Genomic DNA, 20,759 nt, shown 5'->3' on the forward strand with positions numbered 1-20,759 from the left:
AAGAAATTATTAACAACTTTACATATTAAAAAGTTAGAAAATAGACTTCAATTAAAAATATAAATGAATTGTTTTTTTCTTTTTGAAAGGCCCCAAATTAAAAATTGGCTTTACGCCACTAATCTTTTTGAGCCGTCCTTGCCTTACCCTAAGAGGCTGTTTCCACAAGGATAAAATGCGCGAGGTCCGAGAAAGAGCCAGACCACCAGGATGTATTGTATGCAGCCTTACCCTAAGAGATTGTTTCCACGACTTGAACCCTTGACCTCCTAGTCACATGGCAACAACTTTACCAGTTATGCCAACGCCCCCATCTGATGTTAAGAAGACTATTCCAAAATGTCTTATGGGAAATGATTTTCTTCTTATGCAGGTTATATGGTTCAAGCTCATTTTAAGTCGATTGTTTTAGAACAGAGGCTTACTGTCACACCCTACAAGTCCCTCAGCTATTATTTACCCATGTTCACTCCTGCAACTAATTCAACATGTGCAAGGGTAAGACTTAAGACAGTCTGCTTTTGAAATCCAAGTGCAAGAGTAACCACAAAATATGTCAGGCTCCAGCACTCTACGGATGGCTCTTTAACATCGCCCTCTCTTGCTTGAGGCAGATTTAAAGAAAATGTGATTAAGAAGAGATGGAAGTTAAAACACTTTCTGCGCTATTCCCCCTTTTATATATGGTATAAGTGTTTCTACATTCACAAGGGCACGTAAGAATTTGGAAGGTATAAATTTATGCCTCAAAAGAATAGTGTAACGCTATGAGGTGACTAAAGCTAATAGCCGAAGATGGAAAGAAATGTCTTTCTACAATATGCCGACAAAACTCATTGCTATAAAATCACACCACTGGCATAACAGACATCCGGCCCCTTGAACTGTCCCTTTTAAGGCAGCAGAACCTGGAATGAAAACAAGAAAACCATCATTTTCCTGTTGTGAGCAAAAACAAGAAAAGATCTCAAACCGAAAAATACTTAGATTTTCTTTCAATCTTTGATGCCAGCCAAGAAATTGACACAAAACTACTGCAAGTAGTAAGTGGGACTTTTACACAGTAAGGCAATGGCTTATAGAAGCTGAATATCCGTTCCAGTTAATCCACTACCAGGTTAAGTATAAAGGTACTATAGTCAAATATTTAACTACCACTATGAAGGTTGAGAGCTGCAGAAAACAATTATTATAATCTTTTGCCCGTCCCACCAGAAATTTGGTGTATAACATGTGTACTCCTGTAAGAGAAACGTATGAATCAGGGTATTGGCTGGTACCATGCCTTTCTTCGATTTTATTGGAACAATGAATTTTGATGCATTTGTTTCAGTCAACTAATATGTCGAACAGTGTTATTAAAGGCGTATTTGAGGCAGGTTTAGAGATTAGACCCTAAAACTAGGGGTCACATGTCAGGCACTTCATTTAGCTTAGAAAAGCTTTGGTGGAGGTACTAAGTGTAAGGGAGGTCCCTCTAGTTAATCAAAACAATAACATTGTACTACACACCAGAGAGTTGGAAAGTGAAATGAGACTTGAAGTGACCAATCAAGTAGACAAATAAATTGCTTGATAATTTTTTCCAGGAAAATCAATTGCGATTACAGTGTTGCAGAAATTTAATTCTCACCTTAAGAACGGATTACATACAACTGGAACCATCTGTCTTGGCTGAACCTAATGACGTGGTGTAAGAACTGCAAAAGCATCAAAAGAGAAAAATATGAATGACAAAAAGAGACAACAATGGCAACATCAATAACCAAAAAATATGCAACAAACAGTGATGAGAGAGAAGCCTGAAAACAAGCTGATGAAGAATTGCAGGCAACTGCCCATTTTTATGCAAAGAAAACAGACAAGGTGGGCCACTTGTAGCAACATTTCAAGCTCAAATGATAAAGATGCCAAGAGTAGAAATTACTATCGAGTCAGATACCCAAGAAAGCATGATAAAGAATCAATTGCTTAAACCTTCCCACATGGAAGAAGAACAAACTCCAAATGCTACATTGTTTGTCTTACACAGCTGTGTAAGATGTTTTCTCCTTTTACTGGGGGGGGGGGGGGGGGGGGTATGATTGTTTAAAATGTTCCAATCCGGGCTCGCTCGTTTATTTTACTTTTGGCAGACAGGCAAAATGGCAGACAATGAAAATAAGGAACCATGAAAAAGAAATGAGAAGAATTTGGAATCTATGAAGGTCAAATACAGCAGCTAAAAGAAATTCAATTAATCACCAGCAAATAAACTAGGATTCCACACCAACCCAACCAATTGCTTTTAGGCTGACGGTTTTCCTTCAGTATTCGTACCCCACTCTTCGTCAGCCTCGTTTCCATTAACGAGTACTGCACCATCAGTAGAGTCAGCATCCACCACAACAGCCTCTTCTTGGCCCTCTTGTTGAATGTCATCTTCACCCGGTTCTTGCACCTCATCACCATTCTGTTCTGCAACCTGACCAGTTAAAGAAAGGGAAGCAATCACTTAACTGATTAGCTTTGACCAACGACAGGTTTAAGATAAAGTATAAAGAAATCGAGCTATTAAACTTTTCTTTTTTTTTTTTTTTTGAAAAAGGAACGAATTATCAACTTCACATAAACCTATCTGGGTAAAAGCAAATGGCTTTCTTATTTTATGAAAATGATCACATGTAAAGAAAACAATTCTCATAAGAAAAATTAGAAGCATGTCCATCTTATACCTCATGATCCAACTCTCCATTTTCAAGTGGTTCTTCATCCACTCTCATGTTGCTGAAAGCTTCTACGAGGTTAGTAGTTGGTCTATCAGCATAATTTCCATAATCTGCCGCTGGCGGATATACACCCCTACATAAAATAAGGAAAGCAACCAAATTGGTGCCAAATTTTCCCAGTGAACTTTTGTCTGTTAATGTAAAAGTTTCCTTTCAACAGACCATACATATTGGAATTAGAACACATCTCTTTGAGCTCATGCTCCAAGCAAGAAAGAAAACGAACAACAAATTGAGCAAAAGGTGTGACACTTGAAAAAAACAGGGAGCTTCCATAAGCAAAAGCAGGATCAACAAAAGCATTAATATTTTGAGAAGGCCACTGGCAGTTAACGAAGAGAACATAACAAGATGCATGGGGGAAAGAGCAGTATATGATACCTTTCCTCCGCAACTCTAGCTTCAACAGAATGTGCTATTTGCCAGTGCTCAAACAAGTTAGGATATTCTTCAGGATCAGCCAAAGCTTCTGCAGCTTTCTGGTTAACCTGCATGCAGAAATTATGCAAAACAAGGTCAAAGATTTTGTGCTATACAGATGTTCAAAATTATCGTACAAACAGCATGAAGTCCAAACAGTAAACATGACATTTTCATTAACTACCAACATTTACCATTTTCAAACTTAAGGTCAAATACTTTGGTTAAAGTAGTCTGCATCTGGCAGGGGGGGGGGGGGTGCATCAGGCCATATTGATTCCATAACTTAGGAAGAAAAATGCTTGTGGCACGATCATATGTAAAAAAGAAAGCACAGTAGTGAAAGAAAAAAATAAAACTGTACTAACTACTACGCCTGGATTTGTTTGACACCTCACTATCACAGGCATAAATAAGCCCCATTAAAGAGTACAGAGGTCTGAAGTTTCTTTGCACCATTAACTTAATGGTCAAGAAGCTTCATACCGGCAACATTAAAGCTGAACATCCAAGTGGCCGCTAACCTAGAGAATAAGCCAGCTCTGGAAAAACTTTCCATAGAGCACAAAGTACACAGAAAAGCAAACACAAAAAGGAAGATCACTAACCTTACTGAGGTCCTTTCTCCAAATTGATACTATTTCAGAAACTTTACTAGGCAGATAAGATCGTGCCATAAATGCAGCCTCAGGTACCCGATTGCTGCAAAGAAAATGTCACATGGATATCATCACAATAAGAAAAATACATATATGTAGTAAGATTATGAAAAAATATACCTGTCAACCAACAGCTGAATGCACTCGTCCACTTTACCCAACAGGAACATGCAAAGGAATGCAACATTGTTTTTCCCGTGCTCTTTTGCAAAAGAAGCTAGTTCAGTTATTCCTTCAGCATCTCCTAGAGAAGAATAGAGTAGCAACAAACCACTCAAGTCATTTGCATGCTTCAAACACTCCTCTGCCGTCTCAAGCTGCAAAACATAGTAAAACAGCAGCAGTTATGAAAAAGTCTTGAAAAGTAAATAAGCACATGCAATTCGCAAAAGTAGTCTTCTTTTTCGATGAAGTGATTTCAATTTTGCAAAAGTAACATTACTAGAATGCTGCAAAAACCCAACTCCAAAGCACCCTCTGCTACTTCAGTACAAACAGAACAATAATGACAACTCTAATGCAGGCTAGTTGAGTACTTGAGTTAGCTATACGATCTCTAAAGCCATTTCGCTCCACTCGGTCATTCAAATATTCTATTGACATATAAATATCTAAACGGATTAAAACCACTCCTAGTTATACAAGTTCTCTAAATCCATTTCGCTCCACCAAAACCGTGTTTCATTCAAATACTCAATAATTTGGGGTTTTCTAACATTTCTATTGACATATAAATCTCTAAACAGGCTAAAAACACTCCTAGCAAACACTACTTGGCTACAAACAGAACATGAGGGAAAACTTTAATATATAACAGGACAACAAACAGAGTAGTCAAGTATTTATCCTATATAGAGTGATATACTTGCTCCTTCCTTCAACCAAGAGAAAGAGAAGTGTTAATTGCGTAGCAATCACAATAGCCGACGCATCATCCTTAAGAGTCCTAAGTCTAAATTTCTCCAGCAACATAAAAGGATATGAATCAACCGTTTCTGCAAACAAACTTTTTGGATACTAAAATTCACTTGAAAGTTAAAGGAAGAAGCTTAACATTTAAACTTTTACATGTTTCTCTTTGAAAATTCAGTAAGTTTCCATTTCCACTTGTCATAATTCCTTCACAAAAAGAACTGGCCCAAGTGGCAATAAGAAACAGTTACCCTTCCACTAGACATGGCTAGGTCACCCAACTGCTTCCATTTGGACTCACTCTGTGCCACTACGGCAATTTCCTGCATACATAGAAAGGACCAAAACTTTTAACAACACATAGTTCTTTTTCTGCAGCGATAAGTCTAAAAGATGAGGTGCTGCAAAGATAAACCACATTTCACTGGTTATTAGCCTCACCTTTGCAACATCTAATTTACCCAGCTGTATGGCTAGTTCAAATCTGTAGTCAGGGTCTGTAGCAACTTCTAATGCTTCCTCTATCATTCCACGTGATTCCAAGAAACGAGCAACACTGGTAGGAAGAATCATTCAATCAGATCCCAGGGAACTACAAACCAGCATGCAAGACCAAGCAACTGCCCCCACCCCCCACCCCCACCCAATAAAAGGGCAGACTACTTGATATACACATGGAGAACTGCAAGGTAAAATTTCAGATGGAGTGGGCAGCTAATTCTACTCAGAGGTATAAATGAATTATTAAATAAATAAAAGGTCATTGTCAATATTAGTATGTAACTATATTGACTAGAGATAACAATGCCTACCAACATAAGCAAAAATCAAGACCTACAAACCAGCTGCATTCCACACAACTTAATTGGAGCCAGTACAGCAACAGATATATACATTTTACAACATAAACTTACAACGTTCGCATCTGCAATTTTAAAGACCGAGTTCATCACATTCTACAACCATGTTTAAAAGTTTTTTCTAAAAAAAATTGTAATCCTGCGCACAATTTATTTGTGATGTTACCTAGAAAAGCACATCATAAAGAGTTAAACAAGCAATATACCTGTTATGATGCTCCTTAGGAATTGATGGTAAGACCTCATTTGCTCTATCCCAGTCGCCACGCATCACAAGTGTCTTGTACTCAATCAAGCCAAGGAGTAGAGTATACCCCACGACACTACAGGAAAGAAGATGAGTTCATGTATCTATTGAAACAAGTCCTGGTTTCCTTAATTAAAAGATCACACAAGCTTACTCACTTAAACTCCTTGTCAATCAGAAAAACCCTGCTCTGATTAGCAAGGTATCCAAGCAGGTACATGGGCCGGTCAAGGTGAAACATTGTGGTCACCTAAATTTAACAAAAAATTCATCACCTCACCCGGTATGAGAACATATGTTTTGCAGATAAAAGTGCCCAGAGAAGCAGTATAAAGGATCTATCATACCTCACCCCCAACACAATAGTTAAGTCTCCAGGAAGAATTATTGTAAATGAAGCAATCCCCAACCCAAATTCCAGTCCGGACCCGTTCATTTATCTCGTTAAGAAGTTCAAAAGCTTCTTCAACACCTTGTTCATCTACTGATCTTCCACTATCTAAATGTGCAGAGACCACATCTCGCTGCATATCATCAAACAGTCGGAGGATTGTTAATAAAATAATGCACAGATTTTTTTTACCACAAGTAACTTCAAAATTGGTGAAAGAGAGCTCTTACATTATACTTAAGTATGTAGAATGATGTATCACTAGCAATTGCCACCAGATCACCACTGTCGGCCCAGTATAGATTCTGAAGAAGTTGAAGCAAAAGAACTCAGCACAAAATTATAATTACCAGATAAAAGAGTAAAAGGCCACCCTACTCTATATCAAGGTAAAGCTTTATATATCTTACTTTGACATTAACATCGATTCGCCGTATCAACCTGCAGTCAGCCCAATCATAGAAACAAATGAAATCATTCGAGCACATTGCCAATAAAGTACCACCATAGATGCGCTCAGCAGAGAAAGTAGGCCGAATGCTCTTCTTCTCCTGGAGAATATCCATCATAATTTACTTTTTCAGTCAGAATGTGAAAAGAAAGAAACTGCAACTTGTTGCATGCTTCAGCTTCAAGATAAAGAGAAAGTAAATGCATTTAAAAAACTATTCAACTCATTCACGAGGTGAACTATTAACCTACTTGTCAAGCTCAGTCAGAAGTAATTCATCAAAAGTTCAAAACTTGAGGGTTTAAAGCAGAAAAGCAGGGACGGAAGAGGGGCCGGGGGCAGGGGGAAAATTGGATTCGAATGTTGGAAAGAATGTATCATGAGACGAATCAAATAACAGCAAACGCAAAGCGCAAAAAATATGCAAACATTTTGGAGACATTTGGAAGGAAGAACTTGAACCTGGAAATTTTTGCTGAAGATCTTAATCTTTGAAGTACTTTCCCTCACAGCATATTCTCCATCCGAAGACCAAACAAATTCCAGAGCTGAGCCAAATGACCTATTTCTCCAAGCCAGAGCGGTATATATGATATATTCTCCATCTCCACAAACAACGACAAACCTTCCATTTGGATTATGCTTCAAGCTCTGTAAAGAAGAAGTGCAAGATCTTCAGTAAATTAACTTCAGTAGTCAATCTTCTAATGATAACCCAATTGAAACAGATGCCAACTACTATATTATACCCATAGTCCCATACTCTTTAAACTACTATAAGATGGCAGTACAACAAAATCAAAACGAATTCTTCAAGTTTACTAAAATAAGGAAACTAGGAAATATAAAAACAACAACTCTTGGGAACAACATCAACAATAATAAATCACTCATTCCACATATAAAGTTTACTAATAGCGTGTACGGGTTCAAATATATGGACTGCTCGTTTAACTAAAGGAATAATAGCAACAGCCTTTCACTAGGATGAGCAGTACAGTGTAAGCAACTTCAAACACTAATTCTACAAGACTAACATTAACTATGTGAACCAATCTAATTCACTTGTTATAGAAAGGGTTACAAAAGATTACACCAATATTTATATTCAGTAATCAAACTCACTTGTGGGTAGAGGTCACAAGTTCCCATTTCCTTGACAGCCAAAGGCAGTCTCTCTCCATCAGCGACCTGAGGAAAAGCAGACAAAGAATTCATATAACAATTTTGAGGCAGTGAGAACAATCAGGTGAGCAAAAGTAGAGTAGCGTGATGCCCTACTTCATAATCTGCCCCGATACTCTTGATGTTAACAGTCTGAACTTCATTGTGCTTAGCCCAAATAACTTTTCCACTGTTATCCATACTGGCAACAGGTACTTCTCGACCAAGTTTTACCATGATGGTTCCCTCATCATAACCAATTACAACCCTGTACATATAGCACAATCATGATAACTACAACTAGCTGAACAAAACAAGGTACAAAGGAACAAAATTAATATGATGATCAATTTCTTCTCTTCAATTTTTCTATAGTTGCAGATATTTTGTCAATTTGCTAGGCCCACAGCTAACAGTGACTTTTCCCTATTTCCTCGTCCACAAAAACTTTCTCGCTATGAACAAGAAGGAAACTAATTGAAAGGCAAATTGAAGTTACAAGCAAATGCACCGACTTCCAAAGAGAACAACGTTACAGCTATAATTAATTGGAAAACTCACCTCCTTGAGTGTTTCATGTAACCAATTGCCCATACTCTTTCAAGACCATAATTCAAAGTGTTCTCAAGTCTACATGAAAATGCCAACAAACAAAAGGATTAGTAACTGTAACAATGTAGCTCAAGCACAAAGAGTTAAGAGAGAACAAGGAGTCAACAAGAAAACTCATACAAAACCAATTGAGTCATCATTTCCATAACACAAAGTCATCAAAAGATCCTGCTTTTAAAAGAAAATTTTTACTCGAAAAACAGAAGTTCATCTTTTTTTTTTGATTTGCACCGGGTGTCCAAGTCTCTAAGAGCCCCGACTAATCCCGGGGGTGCACAGGCCCTCGGCAAGGAGTTTCCCGCAAGTGCACCACACGGTTAATTCAGGTTTTACCCAGTCCGATGGCCCTCAGAAATTGTTTGCACCCAGTGGGTTTCGAACTTGAGACCTTGAAAGGGAGCAAACCCCAAGGCTCAAGTCTATTGCCACAAGGCAAATCCCTGAGGGTTAAAACAGAAGTTCATCTTCTTAGAGGAAATATAATATATATGTTTTTAAGGTTAACCAATCAATTTCAACCCTCACCCCCAGAAAAAGCTGAAAATGAAAAAGTAGCATCAGGTTTTTTGACGCTAGATTCATTTTAGCATGACATGTTCAGCTTCAGCCTGTAGATATAGAAAAACGGGAAACCTACTTCAGCTCTCGCATGTACAACAAAAAAGAGACTTCAAAAATCTTTTCTATGCACCAACTGATTTTGCTCAAAAGTATCGCATAAACCAAGGTCCAGCTTTGGTATAAGGGATGTGTCAATCCAGCAGCATATGATAGATTATGTTCATATAACACAAAAGCCCTGGGAAGGATATCCATTTATCCCTCGGTCCCAAAGCCCAAACCAAAAAAGAAGTTCCTCCTAGTAACAAGGACATGAAAATACCATTATAGTCTTGATTTTGACCTGAACCAATAATCTACGTGGACCAATTACACTCGAAGTCCTTCTCCATATATGAATAGACTGAGAAAGTAGAAATAAAAGAAGAGGTGAAAGTAACAAAAGATATGATGAGAAATGAGAAGTTTCTATAACATCTCAGGCTGTTGTTTGTTCATCCCAATTAATTTTATTATGTCAATTTGAAGATCAGATTCGGGAAGGAACATATGAGGGACACTATACAATTTTTACTTTTTTTCTTTTAGAAGGTATGATTTTTACTTTTAAGGAATAGAAAAGAGAGAAAAGGCTGCGCTAAAAGCTGATAAAAGGGTCATATGTAACTTCTGTATTACATAATTCAATGCAAACAGTTCTTTATAGGAAAATGGTCATAATTCTGTTAAAAGAAAAGGGAGTTGGGAGATGGGCATTCAATTTGGACGAAGGAAATGGCAGATAAACACTTCATGCACCTTGGAAACAGCAGCAAATCTTAAATGGTGAAAGCACGGCTCTTAACAGATATACTACGACTTACCACTAACTTTATATAGATCGTCAACTGTAAATCAATATGAAAATTCACATAGCTTTCTAGTTACCTGGTTCAACTGATTTAGACAACTCAAAACAATAAAAGAAGAGGCCTTTCCTCTTAAAGAAATAGCTTAAATATGTCCATACACGTGTAGAGCAATTAGTGTCTTCTCGAAGGTAATGGAACCAATAAGTATAGGACAACTTACTAGAAACAGTCATTTCTTTATAAAAAAAAAAAAACAAATTCATTCTTTTGTCGTTCATAAGAAAATTTGAACTAAGCTTAGATGATTAGGTATCCAACCATTACCTATAAGTGGTTGCGTGCCATATACGAACAGTACCATCTTCAGAACCTGTAATTATAATTGGAAGATCAGGATGAAAACATACAGCTGAGACATTGTGTGTGTGGCCGTCAAGAGTCTGGACACAACTTTTTGTCTGATAGTCCCACACCTGTTTCATGGATATCAATACATTAAATAATTCAAGTTCTATATGTAAACAATAAGAATGGAACATGGGAAATGATAAAGACTGGCAAACCTTAGCAGTGTGATCATCAGAACCAGTAATTAGATAGGGTTTATCACCCCCAGTGAAATAGTCTACACAATTAACCCCTTTAAGATGAGCATCCAGAGTGAAGTTTGGATCAGGAGAGCCAAGGTTCCAGATCTGAAAAAGTCACAAGGTGAATGACATGAATATGTGTTAATCAATTTCCCTGAGGACGGATGGAATGAGATGAAGGACAAATACAGTTACCTTTATAGTCCGATCAAGGGACGCGCTAGCAAAAGTATTGGTGTCTTTTGGATTAAAGGTGACTTGCATCACATAATGGGAATGACCTTCAAATATTTGAGTGCATAACCATCCCTTCTCCCAATCCCAGAGCTTTATTAGCATGTCATCAGATGATGACAGCACATAAGGTAGTGTAGGATGGACAGCCACACACCTAATATAATCTGTGTGTGCCTCGAATACTTTGACTTTATCCATGGTGTTGTAATTGTAAACACGAATAAACATGTCATCAGCACCAGCAACAACCCATTGCTTGCGTGGTATAAACTTAGCTGACCTAACTGCAAAAAAACAACAGAGGTGCTTTGAAAAAATTGCAAACCTTAAATGAAGCGAAAGGTTGCTTGGGAAAATACTATTCGACAAAGAGACCACTTGGATTCCATAAACGAACCTGGTAATTCAGTAACTTCAAAAGATTTTACCATTGTCTGCATCAAAATGAATTACCCATCAGAATTCTTATCAATAATGCTATCAAATCATATTTTGATCAATTTACAAATTGCTGATAAATTTTCTTTTTCATACCAACTAACCGAAGAGTTCAGATTTGCACATAAGCAAAGACCAGTACCATCTCAGATGATTCAAAGAAGCGAATATTTCATTTGAGGTTTTGAAATCTTGTGAGAGCAAGTATTGGTTGCAGATAGATTTAGATTAATTTAAGGGACAGTTGTGGTACTTGAAAATAATCTGACTTGTAAGTACTCCATTGCAGCAAGACGATGTTATCCCTAAGGATGTAGAAGAAAAGGTAATTGATAGAGAACCAAAAGACACGCACAGGTAAAGAATAAATCAAAGTGACTCAAGTTCACTAGTAAACTTAGCTTTTCCAAGTGAACGACCAGTGCTAACGCCACAATCATTTTTACGTCTATAAGTACATATTGCTTGATGTAAGGTAGCATTTCTAAAAGCTCTCTCTTCCCGGTTAACCATGTTCCTAATATTCAAACTTGCTAGCATCTTGCACCGCAATATTGGCTCCCTCCCTACGAAGTATCTGGGTTTACCTCTCGGGGAAAAAACATAAATCTTCAACTATTTGGAATGGGGTTCTAGAGTAAATGGACAAGTAGTCAAATTGGAAGTTATAGAATCACTCTTATGCAGAGTGTTCTCGACACTCTCCCCATTTACACCAGGTCTTTCTTTCCTGTTCCTAGCTCTGTCTTAAAACGCATGGATAAATTGAAAAGATACTGTCCTTGGAATGGCAACAAATAAACCAATCCTATTTGCCTAAGTGGGACAGATATTACTATTGACCAAAAGTTTGGTGGTCTCGGAATTAAGAATTTGGAACACCATTGAAATTCACTTGACGAAATGGCATTGGAGGTTCAACAAGGAGGAAACTGCAATTTGGAGGATACTATCAATTGAAAAAAATGCTCTCGAAGCTCCCTGGTGTACCAGAATCTCAGGTGCACCACATAATCAACTCTGTTGCAAACTCGCGTTTTCCTAGCTCTGTCTTAAAACGCATGGATAAATTGAAAAGATACTGTCTTTGGAATGGCAACAAATAAACCAATCCTATTTGCCTAAGTGACAGATGTTACGATTGACCAAAAGTTTGGTGGTCCGGAATTAAGCATTTGGAACACCATTGAAATTCACTTGACGAAATGGCATTGGAGGTTCAACAAGGAGGAAACTGCACTTTGGTGGATACTATCGATTGAAAAAGATGCTCTCGAAGATCCCTGGTTACCAGAATCTCAGGTGCACCACATGATCAACTCTGTTGCAAACTGGTTTTTTTAATCCATTTCCACCACTAATACTACTCAAGGATTGGATCTTTTTTAGAAGAAACATTAATGATTGGGAAATTCAAAGAACATGTGACTTGTTGCAACTTCAAAACAACATGTTCTGAACCAACATCAGTATGATTCCACATTAAATGGGGAAGCCAATTAGATGGTCTATTCTATGTCAAACCTTGTTACAAGATGGTGTTCTCAAAAGCTAACACAGATTGCTGGGCATGGAAGAAGATTTAGCACAGGAATGCCTCTTTAAAGGTTTCTTGTTTTCTCTTTTGGGCATAATAGCCTAATTGACACTTCTACTTGTTCCGTTTTGACATGCCGCCCCTCCTACTCCACGAGGTCTCATTCAAGCACCTGAATCTGCTCAAAACTTATATTTTAAACCACTCTAACGGTTGACCAAGCTTATAAGGCATGTGTTTGCTTAGTGGGATAAAGTGCGTGCTTACACGCTCTTAAGAGCGATGTACCAATTTGATTAAAAATATTTTAAATAAAGCTAAAAAAGGAAGAGAATAAAAAATATAAATCAAAGGCTTTTTTAATTAAAAAAATTAAAGGTTTATATTTAACAAGATTCCTCCAACCAGACTCCTTCCCCTCTCCCATTCTTCTTCTTTCCCTTACCCCCATTACCTTTATACCCCTCTGTTGCCGTTTCTTAGATTTTTGTTCTTTCCCTCCCGATTCCTCTTTCCCTATTTATTTTTCTTTCCCTCCCTCCCTCTCCTCACTTTTTATTCAAACCGTCGTAACCAGATTCAAATTAATTCAACTCCACCATAACCAATTTTTTATTCAAGAAAATCTAGTATCAAATTTTAGCTTTTGATTCTTTGTCTACTCACTGAGTTTTTATACCAGATTCACCATATAGTGGTTTGAGAAAAACAAGTGGTTACGAAACACTCATGGAGGAAGTCGATGGAGGTAGGTGGATCTGTGATGGTGGTGAGTAGTGGACAGTGATGGTGGTGGATGGAAGAAAAGAAATTAAGGAAGAGAAAATGGATTTGGAACATTTTGGGAAGTAGTGTTGGAGATGAAGGAGATGGGTGGCAAAGCAGTGGAGAAGGATTTTACCGGTGGACATAGAGGAGATGTGCGGCGGACGGGTGGTGACTTCACGGGTGAAAATGGAGGAGATGGAGGGGGATGGATGACGGGTGGTCATAAATTGGGTTTTGAATTCAGGCACAAAAACATTGTTAGTCAAGCAAGAACCAAGATTCCGATTTTAACCATAATTCATCTCCGGCCATTTCAAATCTAATGATAGAATCAGAAAACAATGAAGAAGGGATGAGTGGGGTGGTCCTTAATTGGGTTTTCAGACATTTTTTAAGAAAAATAAATAGTTTCTTAAATAAAAATGATGTTGCATGGTTGTATCTGACGTGGACATTGATATCAGCGTGATTGAGAGAAACACGTGGTCGAAGGGGGCTAAAATGCAAGTTTTGAAAAGGTCCAGGTGCTTAGATGAAACCCCGTGGAATATGAGGGGCGGCATGTCAAAACGTAACAGCTAGAAGTGTCAATTATGCTATTCCAGTGTTATCAAAGGCGCACTTAAGCCTGATGCAAGGCTCAAAACATGTTGAGTGCTTCAGTGTTGTCATCAAGGCTCTAAGACATACTTCCTTGCCAATGAGCGTAATCCTGAAGCGACGATACTAAATAATTGATATTTCACTTTATTGTAAATTTTCTTCAATTTCTTTGTCCATATATTTGGTATTCATGCTTATAGATATTAGTCTTGGACTACACGTACATATTTATAGTTTTTCTCCATTTGCGCCTTTCTTCATTAAAGCACACGTTTTATTTGCGCTTAAAGCCACAATAGGAGCTTTTTTGCACTTTTCGCTTCGCCTTTGATAACACTGGGCTATTCTGCCTTTTATAATGTCCGGGCCAACTTGCACGCACCTCCACTAATTCTAAGGGATACCTGCTACCTCTCAGGGTTTCAGTTGTGCAACAGATGTCCTCTGTGCGATGAACATCCAGAAGATGTTAGTCAACTACTTTGCACGGCAAGGTGATTTGCTAGCTGTGGTGCATGTCTTTGTCATACTGGGGATATGTTGGACCATGCCACACTCCACTTTGGAGCTTCTGAAGTGCTAGAACAGAGATGGACTGAATAAGAGAACTCACAAAATCCAGACTACTATCCCCCAGGCCATTTGGCAGACAGTTTGGATCGAAAGGAACCATAGAGTTTTTGAAGGCAACAAGAGAATACGCTTAACCTTAAGTTTAGCTCAATGTCCTTGGTAGCTTTTTGGTACAACCTAGTCTATAGACAAAATGTGGATGCCATGTTAGATATAATTGGAAACTTGCACAAGTTGTAAATATGTATCGGCACTAACTTAGTGCTTTTTCTTTCATCAATAAATTCTTTATTACTCATCAAAAAAAATGTTTGCATATAATCTTTTTTGATAAATAAGTTCACATATCGTCTTTCTATCCTTCCATTCAATCCTTCCAACCTAAGTCTGCTATCCAAACACATTCACTCATGCATGGAAGGATCAACACAGACCCAATGCAAAAAGTCCAGCGGTCACATTTCATGACTTGTTCATTTAAGTATGGCCTGAATCAGTGGATTGAGCTACCACCAGATCAGACCACCCATTCTATTTCTCCAGACTTTTTTGTTAATATCTGTATATGAAATATTTTCGAGAATGTCATACATATCTCTCAGAAGATTCAAGAATTCAAGTTCATTAGAAAAAACAACACAATTTTGAATACCTGGGTCTGGTAGTTCCAGATGCAAACAGTCCCTGAATACAAACTTGTCAATATCCTGCAAGAATGGAGGCAGAAAATGAGCTGCAGAAAACTAAAATTATAATGATAAAATAACTGACATAGCACCCATTATCCAAAGAAAGCAAAGAGCCTAAATCAATAAACTTAACATCATACTCAGCTCAACCCTGCTCTGCCTCCCACTCCAAAAACAGACAAAAATTTGGTAATTTTTCTTTTCCGAGCAACATATCACTCCAATAAAAATAAATCAGCTAATGAATTCTCTATATACATTTCGCTCTATTAGGGCCCAGCCATTCCAATATCAAACATTCCAAAAATAGTAAGCACACACATATATTGCATCATATAACATATGATCTATTTTCGTAGAAACTGAAGTCCAATTACCATGGCTCCGAAGGATGTAGATCCACGGACTTTACCCGTTCCGATCTTTGAGCAAGTTTTCTCTGATCCAAAAACCAGAATCAGCAAAATGTAGTTACATATATTAAAAAACACTACCAAATACAAAACCACCAGTAGTGTTCGAATTTGAACAAAGTATATTACCTTAATCTCCAACCTCAGAGGCTGCGCCCATTCGAATTCCAGATTGGAAAAACACAATGCAACAAGTGAAATTAAGTTAGTAATAACAAAATAGCAGATCTCAAGCAAGCTGAAACCATAAATGAATCATGAATCTTCGTAACAATTTGTACGAACTTAATATAAATATACACGTTTAAAAAATTGAAAGCAATATATACAATTCAAAACCAATCGGATCGGATTTGAATCAGATCCGAGTTGTTACATAACACGAAAACGATTCAGGAATGCTTGAAACTGCAAAAACATACCATTTTGAGTGAATAATTAACTTTCTGGAAGAATTGAATGAATCAGGGATTCGTGAATTGAAGAGGCCTAAAGATCAGAGTGAGATCAAACTGGGGGGAAAATCCAGTACGGCCGGGTGCAAAGATCTTACAAGTTGGAATTGCTTTTGGTGTGAAGTGAGACAGAGAGCGAAGAAATGGAGATCGAACAGAAAAAATCAGTAGAGGTTTTGGTCATGAAACAGCGGAACCTCTGTCAGATGGCAAAATGGGGGAAGTGAACAGAGGGAGATTGTATTGTACGAAGATGATGCTCTCTAATTACCCAAACTCGATACAAAGTCCAATTTAGTCCCTTATGTTTTGGATTTGTATAAATGTAGTCCCTGGACTTTAATTTGAAACACAATAGTCCTTCAACTTTGCAACAATGGTGCACTTTTAGTCCTAATCTAACCGAAAACTAGCTAAATATTAAAGGAAGGTGCACCAGAAAATATGCACCGCATCTCCAACTGGCCAACAGCAACACTCTCAAAACCAACAAAGCCACAACGCAATGATATTGATTTTGAGCATCAAAGGATGTGGTACAGTGGATGTGACTGTTTTTCCCTTAACTAAAGGTTTCAGGTTCGAGCCTTGGGTATGGAAAAATCCTTAGTAGGGAGTGCTTCCACCAAATGGGACCTTACACAGCGCGAATCCGAATATAATCGGACTCCAATGCGGGTATCAGACACCAAACGAAAAAACAAAAATAAATACTAATTTTGAATTTTATTAATATTTTCATGTACAATTAATAATTTTATAGGTTCTTAAACTCATTAAAAAAATCAATATTTTATTGGACAATACACAAACTATTTGAATACAAAAAAAGAAATATCATTCAAATAATATTTTCGAAAGGATTGCAAGTGGATTTGTCAGTTCATTTATTCTAGACGAAAATATATTTGGCCACACTAATAATGGCCCAAATGTCCGGAATGAGGGCATTGTGGTAACTTCGCACGGCTTTCGAGGGCATAATGGATAATTTGGCATTTTCGTTTTCCATCTCTACCCTTTAGCAGATTTTTATTTCAATTCAATTTTTTCAAATAATTGTCTCTCGTTATTTTAATTGTATTACCTCCCCAAGGCCTCTTTCACATATACACATGTATGGCTATATCTTTTTCCATAAAGCACTCAATGTACATATACACATACTATACCAACAAAATACATTGAAATATACATATAGTATACCAGAGAAAATACGTATATATTTAAACTACTATATTCCTCTTGCATTGGTCACTTTCTAACCCTAAACTCTTAAATATATAGTGCTTCACCTAAGAAGCTTTTCTAGCCCCCATTTTTTTTTTTTATCTTTATTTTCTCCTTATTCATCTCTTATATTTCTTTTAGTGTTAAGGGTTAGATTAAGGAATGAAGGACGGGAAGAGGAATAATGCTTCGAAAGTATATGTTGTATTTCATGGTAAGAGGCCTGGATTATACAACTCTTGGCGTCAGTGTGCTCCTATGGTTACTGGTGTCAATGGTAGCATCTTCCAAGCTTTCAAATCGTATAATAAACCTATAGCAGCGTTCATTGAATTCAGAAAAAGTTGTCAAGCTGAGAATATATCGGCATCGAAGGTGTATGTGGTATTTCATGGTAAAAGGCTCGGATTATACAACTATTGGTGTGAGTGTGCTCCTATGGTTATAAGTTTCAAAGGAAACATCTTTCAGTCTTTCAAATCTTATGATGAAGCCATAGCAACATTCAATCAATTCCAAGAAGAAAATGCTTACAACGAAGAACCATCTTCAAGTTTGTTTGTAGATGAAAGTAGTGTAGGGGTTGAAGGTAATAATGGAGCAAGTGTTATTTCATCTGTGTTGTTAGTTGGAATGTCTATAGGGATGAAGATATCAGAAAATTGTTCAGTTTGATTACTAATAAAACTATTTTCCCCTTATGAACTGAATATTTTGTCTATATTGTTGGATCTTAATTGAAAAGTTTAGTTCTAAGTGTCAAAGTGGTATCATCTACTGACTAGATGTTAAGTAGGTATAAGCGTTAGATTCATTTTGCACCTGTTTTAAACCTTACTACATTAACCCCCGATATTCATCGGATTTTGGACACTGTCTGGAATATTTGATGAACTTTCCACATTTGTTTGATTCTGGAAAAACGTAGTAATATCAGATTTTGGACATTGTTTGATTCATCTCTCAAAAATTCCTTCTTTTGACAAGAACTTGGGAAGTTTGCTTCATAAGTACTTCTTCTCTTCTCAACTATCTTCAAGTTTTTTGTATATTTCTTGACTTACATTTTCTTATTGTCCAGGGTTGGTGTCATAAGTTCAATGTGCTTTCTTAATTTGACAAAAAATTGACCATCTTTAGAGGACTTAATTAATATGTACAAATGCTACTCGTACTTTTATCATTGCATTAGGCATCAAATGAACAGTTGCACTTTTGAAGACAATTGGACCATTTTGTTAACACACATCAAAAGATCCTTTAAGTAAAAAAAAAGGGGTTCAAAGACATAATAATATAGTTTCATTAATATGAGATTTCATAAATTAACGCCAAAACATAATAAGATCATTAAAAACATCACTATAAAGGGTAGATAACTTCATAGACTATTAGAAAAACATCATAATAAGCAAAAATAACTTGAGAGAAAACTTCATAATGCATGAACTACTCAATATTATGGGTCATAGAGAAAGACTTGGTGGTCTTGGAGGCAGATTCAGTGTCACTAGTGATAACAATAATAGAATTGTTCTTGGCTCCATTATGGACGCATGATGTGGGCATATCATCAAGCATGGTATAAACTGAAGTTAGCGGATGCTCCTACAACATGATACTTTTTAGGTAATCAATGCTTGAGACACGAACTTGCCTCTCAAGCAATTCATTAACCTCACGCTTCAGCTTAACAAAGTCACCCTTAAGATCTTGGTACAAAATATTATGACTAACTGGTGAACCGTGGAGTGGTTGTTCAACAACTTTCTTGATCGGAGTCTTATCCATCGTTATGCTTAGATGTAGTAGTAGTTTCAATTTGTTTATTTTATTTAGGGTTAGCATACGAGAAAAATATATAGGGAGAGTTATAATAGTTATTCCACTTTCCAGTAGGACTTAAAGTCTCTTCGTAGAGACCTTATGCAGCCATTACACTTCCTAGTTGCCACCTCCACTCCTCCATGCAGACATTACACTTCTCAGTAGCCACTTTCGCTCCTCCATGCATCCATTACACTTTTCGGTAGCCTCTTCCACCGCTCCATGCAACCATTACACTTTCTAATAGTCAATTCCACTCCTCCACGCAACCATTACACTCCTCCATGCAACCATTACTCTCCTCCATGACTACAATCAATTATCGAAGCATGTCTTTATCTATCCGCCTATACAGATTTTGGATTAAAAAAATTTATCTTCTGCTATATAATGGCAGTGCCCTTCATAAATCTTATCTCATAGTCTTAACCTTAGATTTATCACACTTGAGTAAGCCGTGTAAATGATGCTTATTTGACCCTTATTTAGGTTTTGGTTTAGGTTCGTTTAGGTTTAGGTTTAGATTTTGGTTTTGGTGGTTGAATTCTAATCAATAACGGATCGGTCTCCAAAATTTTGTATTGGTAAATGCATTTTTTGATTTTTCATGTTGATTTTTCCACTTCTCTATGAGCAATTTAATGTCGATTTTCAGCCTTTTTTTTAAAGATAAGCTTCCAGTCTTGTTCTTAGTTGTAAAAGGATAGAAAAGATGTAACGACCCGACCGGTCATTTCACTTTCTGGATCCCTGTTCCCTTAGTTAAAACTCCTCGCATGTGCTTTTACTATTTTACTAGTATACTTACCCGCGCGATGCGCAGATCATTTCAAACAAAAAAGAGCAGAGAGAGATATTAGAAACAAATGTATATTGCAGACTAAATTTATCGATCTCATTAAAAAAGAAATTAAACCAAAAGACAAATAGGTGAATTCTATCAGGATGTCTCTATAAATTTGTTGCTAGGGACCACCAATCTCCAAGAGGTGTTACAACATAATTGAGAAATGCTACATCAATACTTGGCTTAAAAAGGATTAGTCCACATGAAAATGCATAAATTTTTTACTCAAGTACAAACATAAAGGATATTACATTTGGTTCAAATCTTATTCCAACTCCAGTCACAACCGAAGGTTAATCTGGGTGCACCAACTTACACAAAATTCTATTTTAAGTAGCTCCAACAGAAACCACATAGTGACTTTAATCTTGATCACTTCCCATCCTTCAAAGTAGGCCCACGCACAGCAAATAGAACCTGTGCAATAGCAAATATGATGGCTAAAAAATGGCCTGGAAAAATCATCCCTCGAGATATACTCAAGTCCAGAATAGGACATTACAATTTTCTTAAGAAATCAAGTAAATAATCAACAAAAATATTGTACCTCTAATCAATGATTTAACGCAAAAATAAAAATAACAATACTAAAGAGATAAGTTGGATTATATTTTTATTTAATTTTGGCTATTTACATTTTTTCCAAAACGAATACA

At 37.0% G+C, this 20,759-nt stretch overlaps 1 protein-coding gene across 4 annotated transcripts; it reads right to left on the minus strand.

Annotated features, from left to right (window-relative positions):
- Positions 645 to 16,464, minus strand: LOC109225152 (coatomer subunit beta'-2-like). 4 transcript variants are annotated; one of them, XR_002067860.1, is made up of 26 exons: positions 16,167 to 16,464; positions 15,874 to 15,894; positions 15,709 to 15,770; positions 15,295 to 15,349; positions 11,121 to 11,157; positions 10,682 to 11,007; positions 10,460 to 10,591; positions 10,221 to 10,369; positions 8,434 to 8,502; positions 7,990 to 8,140; positions 7,834 to 7,899; positions 7,171 to 7,359; positions 6,668 to 6,808; positions 6,488 to 6,562; positions 6,214 to 6,390; positions 6,025 to 6,116; positions 5,826 to 5,942; positions 5,201 to 5,315; positions 5,011 to 5,082; positions 3,968 to 4,164; positions 3,797 to 3,890; positions 3,150 to 3,256; positions 2,715 to 2,841; positions 2,274 to 2,464; positions 1,634 to 1,700; positions 645 to 908 (listed from the first exon to the last, which is right to left on the minus strand). XR_002067860.1 is itself a non-coding variant. In XM_019389746.1 (26 exons), the coding sequence occupies exons 1-25, from the start codon at positions 16,167 to 16,169 to the stop codon at positions 1,681 to 1,683; spliced, it is 2,739 nt and encodes a 912-aa protein (XP_019245291.1). In that variant the 5' UTR covers positions 16,170 to 16,464; the 3' UTR covers positions 645 to 908; positions 1,634 to 1,680. The 4 variants fall into 4 exon arrangements, 1 of the variants encoding a protein (XP_019245291.1); XR_002067861.1 differs by having other exon boundaries at positions 2,270 to 2,464; XR_002067857.1 differs by having other exon boundaries at positions 2,245 to 2,464.

Source organism: Nicotiana attenuata, chromosome 1 (genome assembly GCF_001879085.1).
Source record: "Nicotiana attenuata strain UT chromosome 1, NIATTr2, whole genome shotgun sequence".
Lineage (NCBI taxonomy): Eukaryota > Viridiplantae > Streptophyta > Magnoliopsida > Solanales > Solanaceae > Nicotiana > Nicotiana attenuata.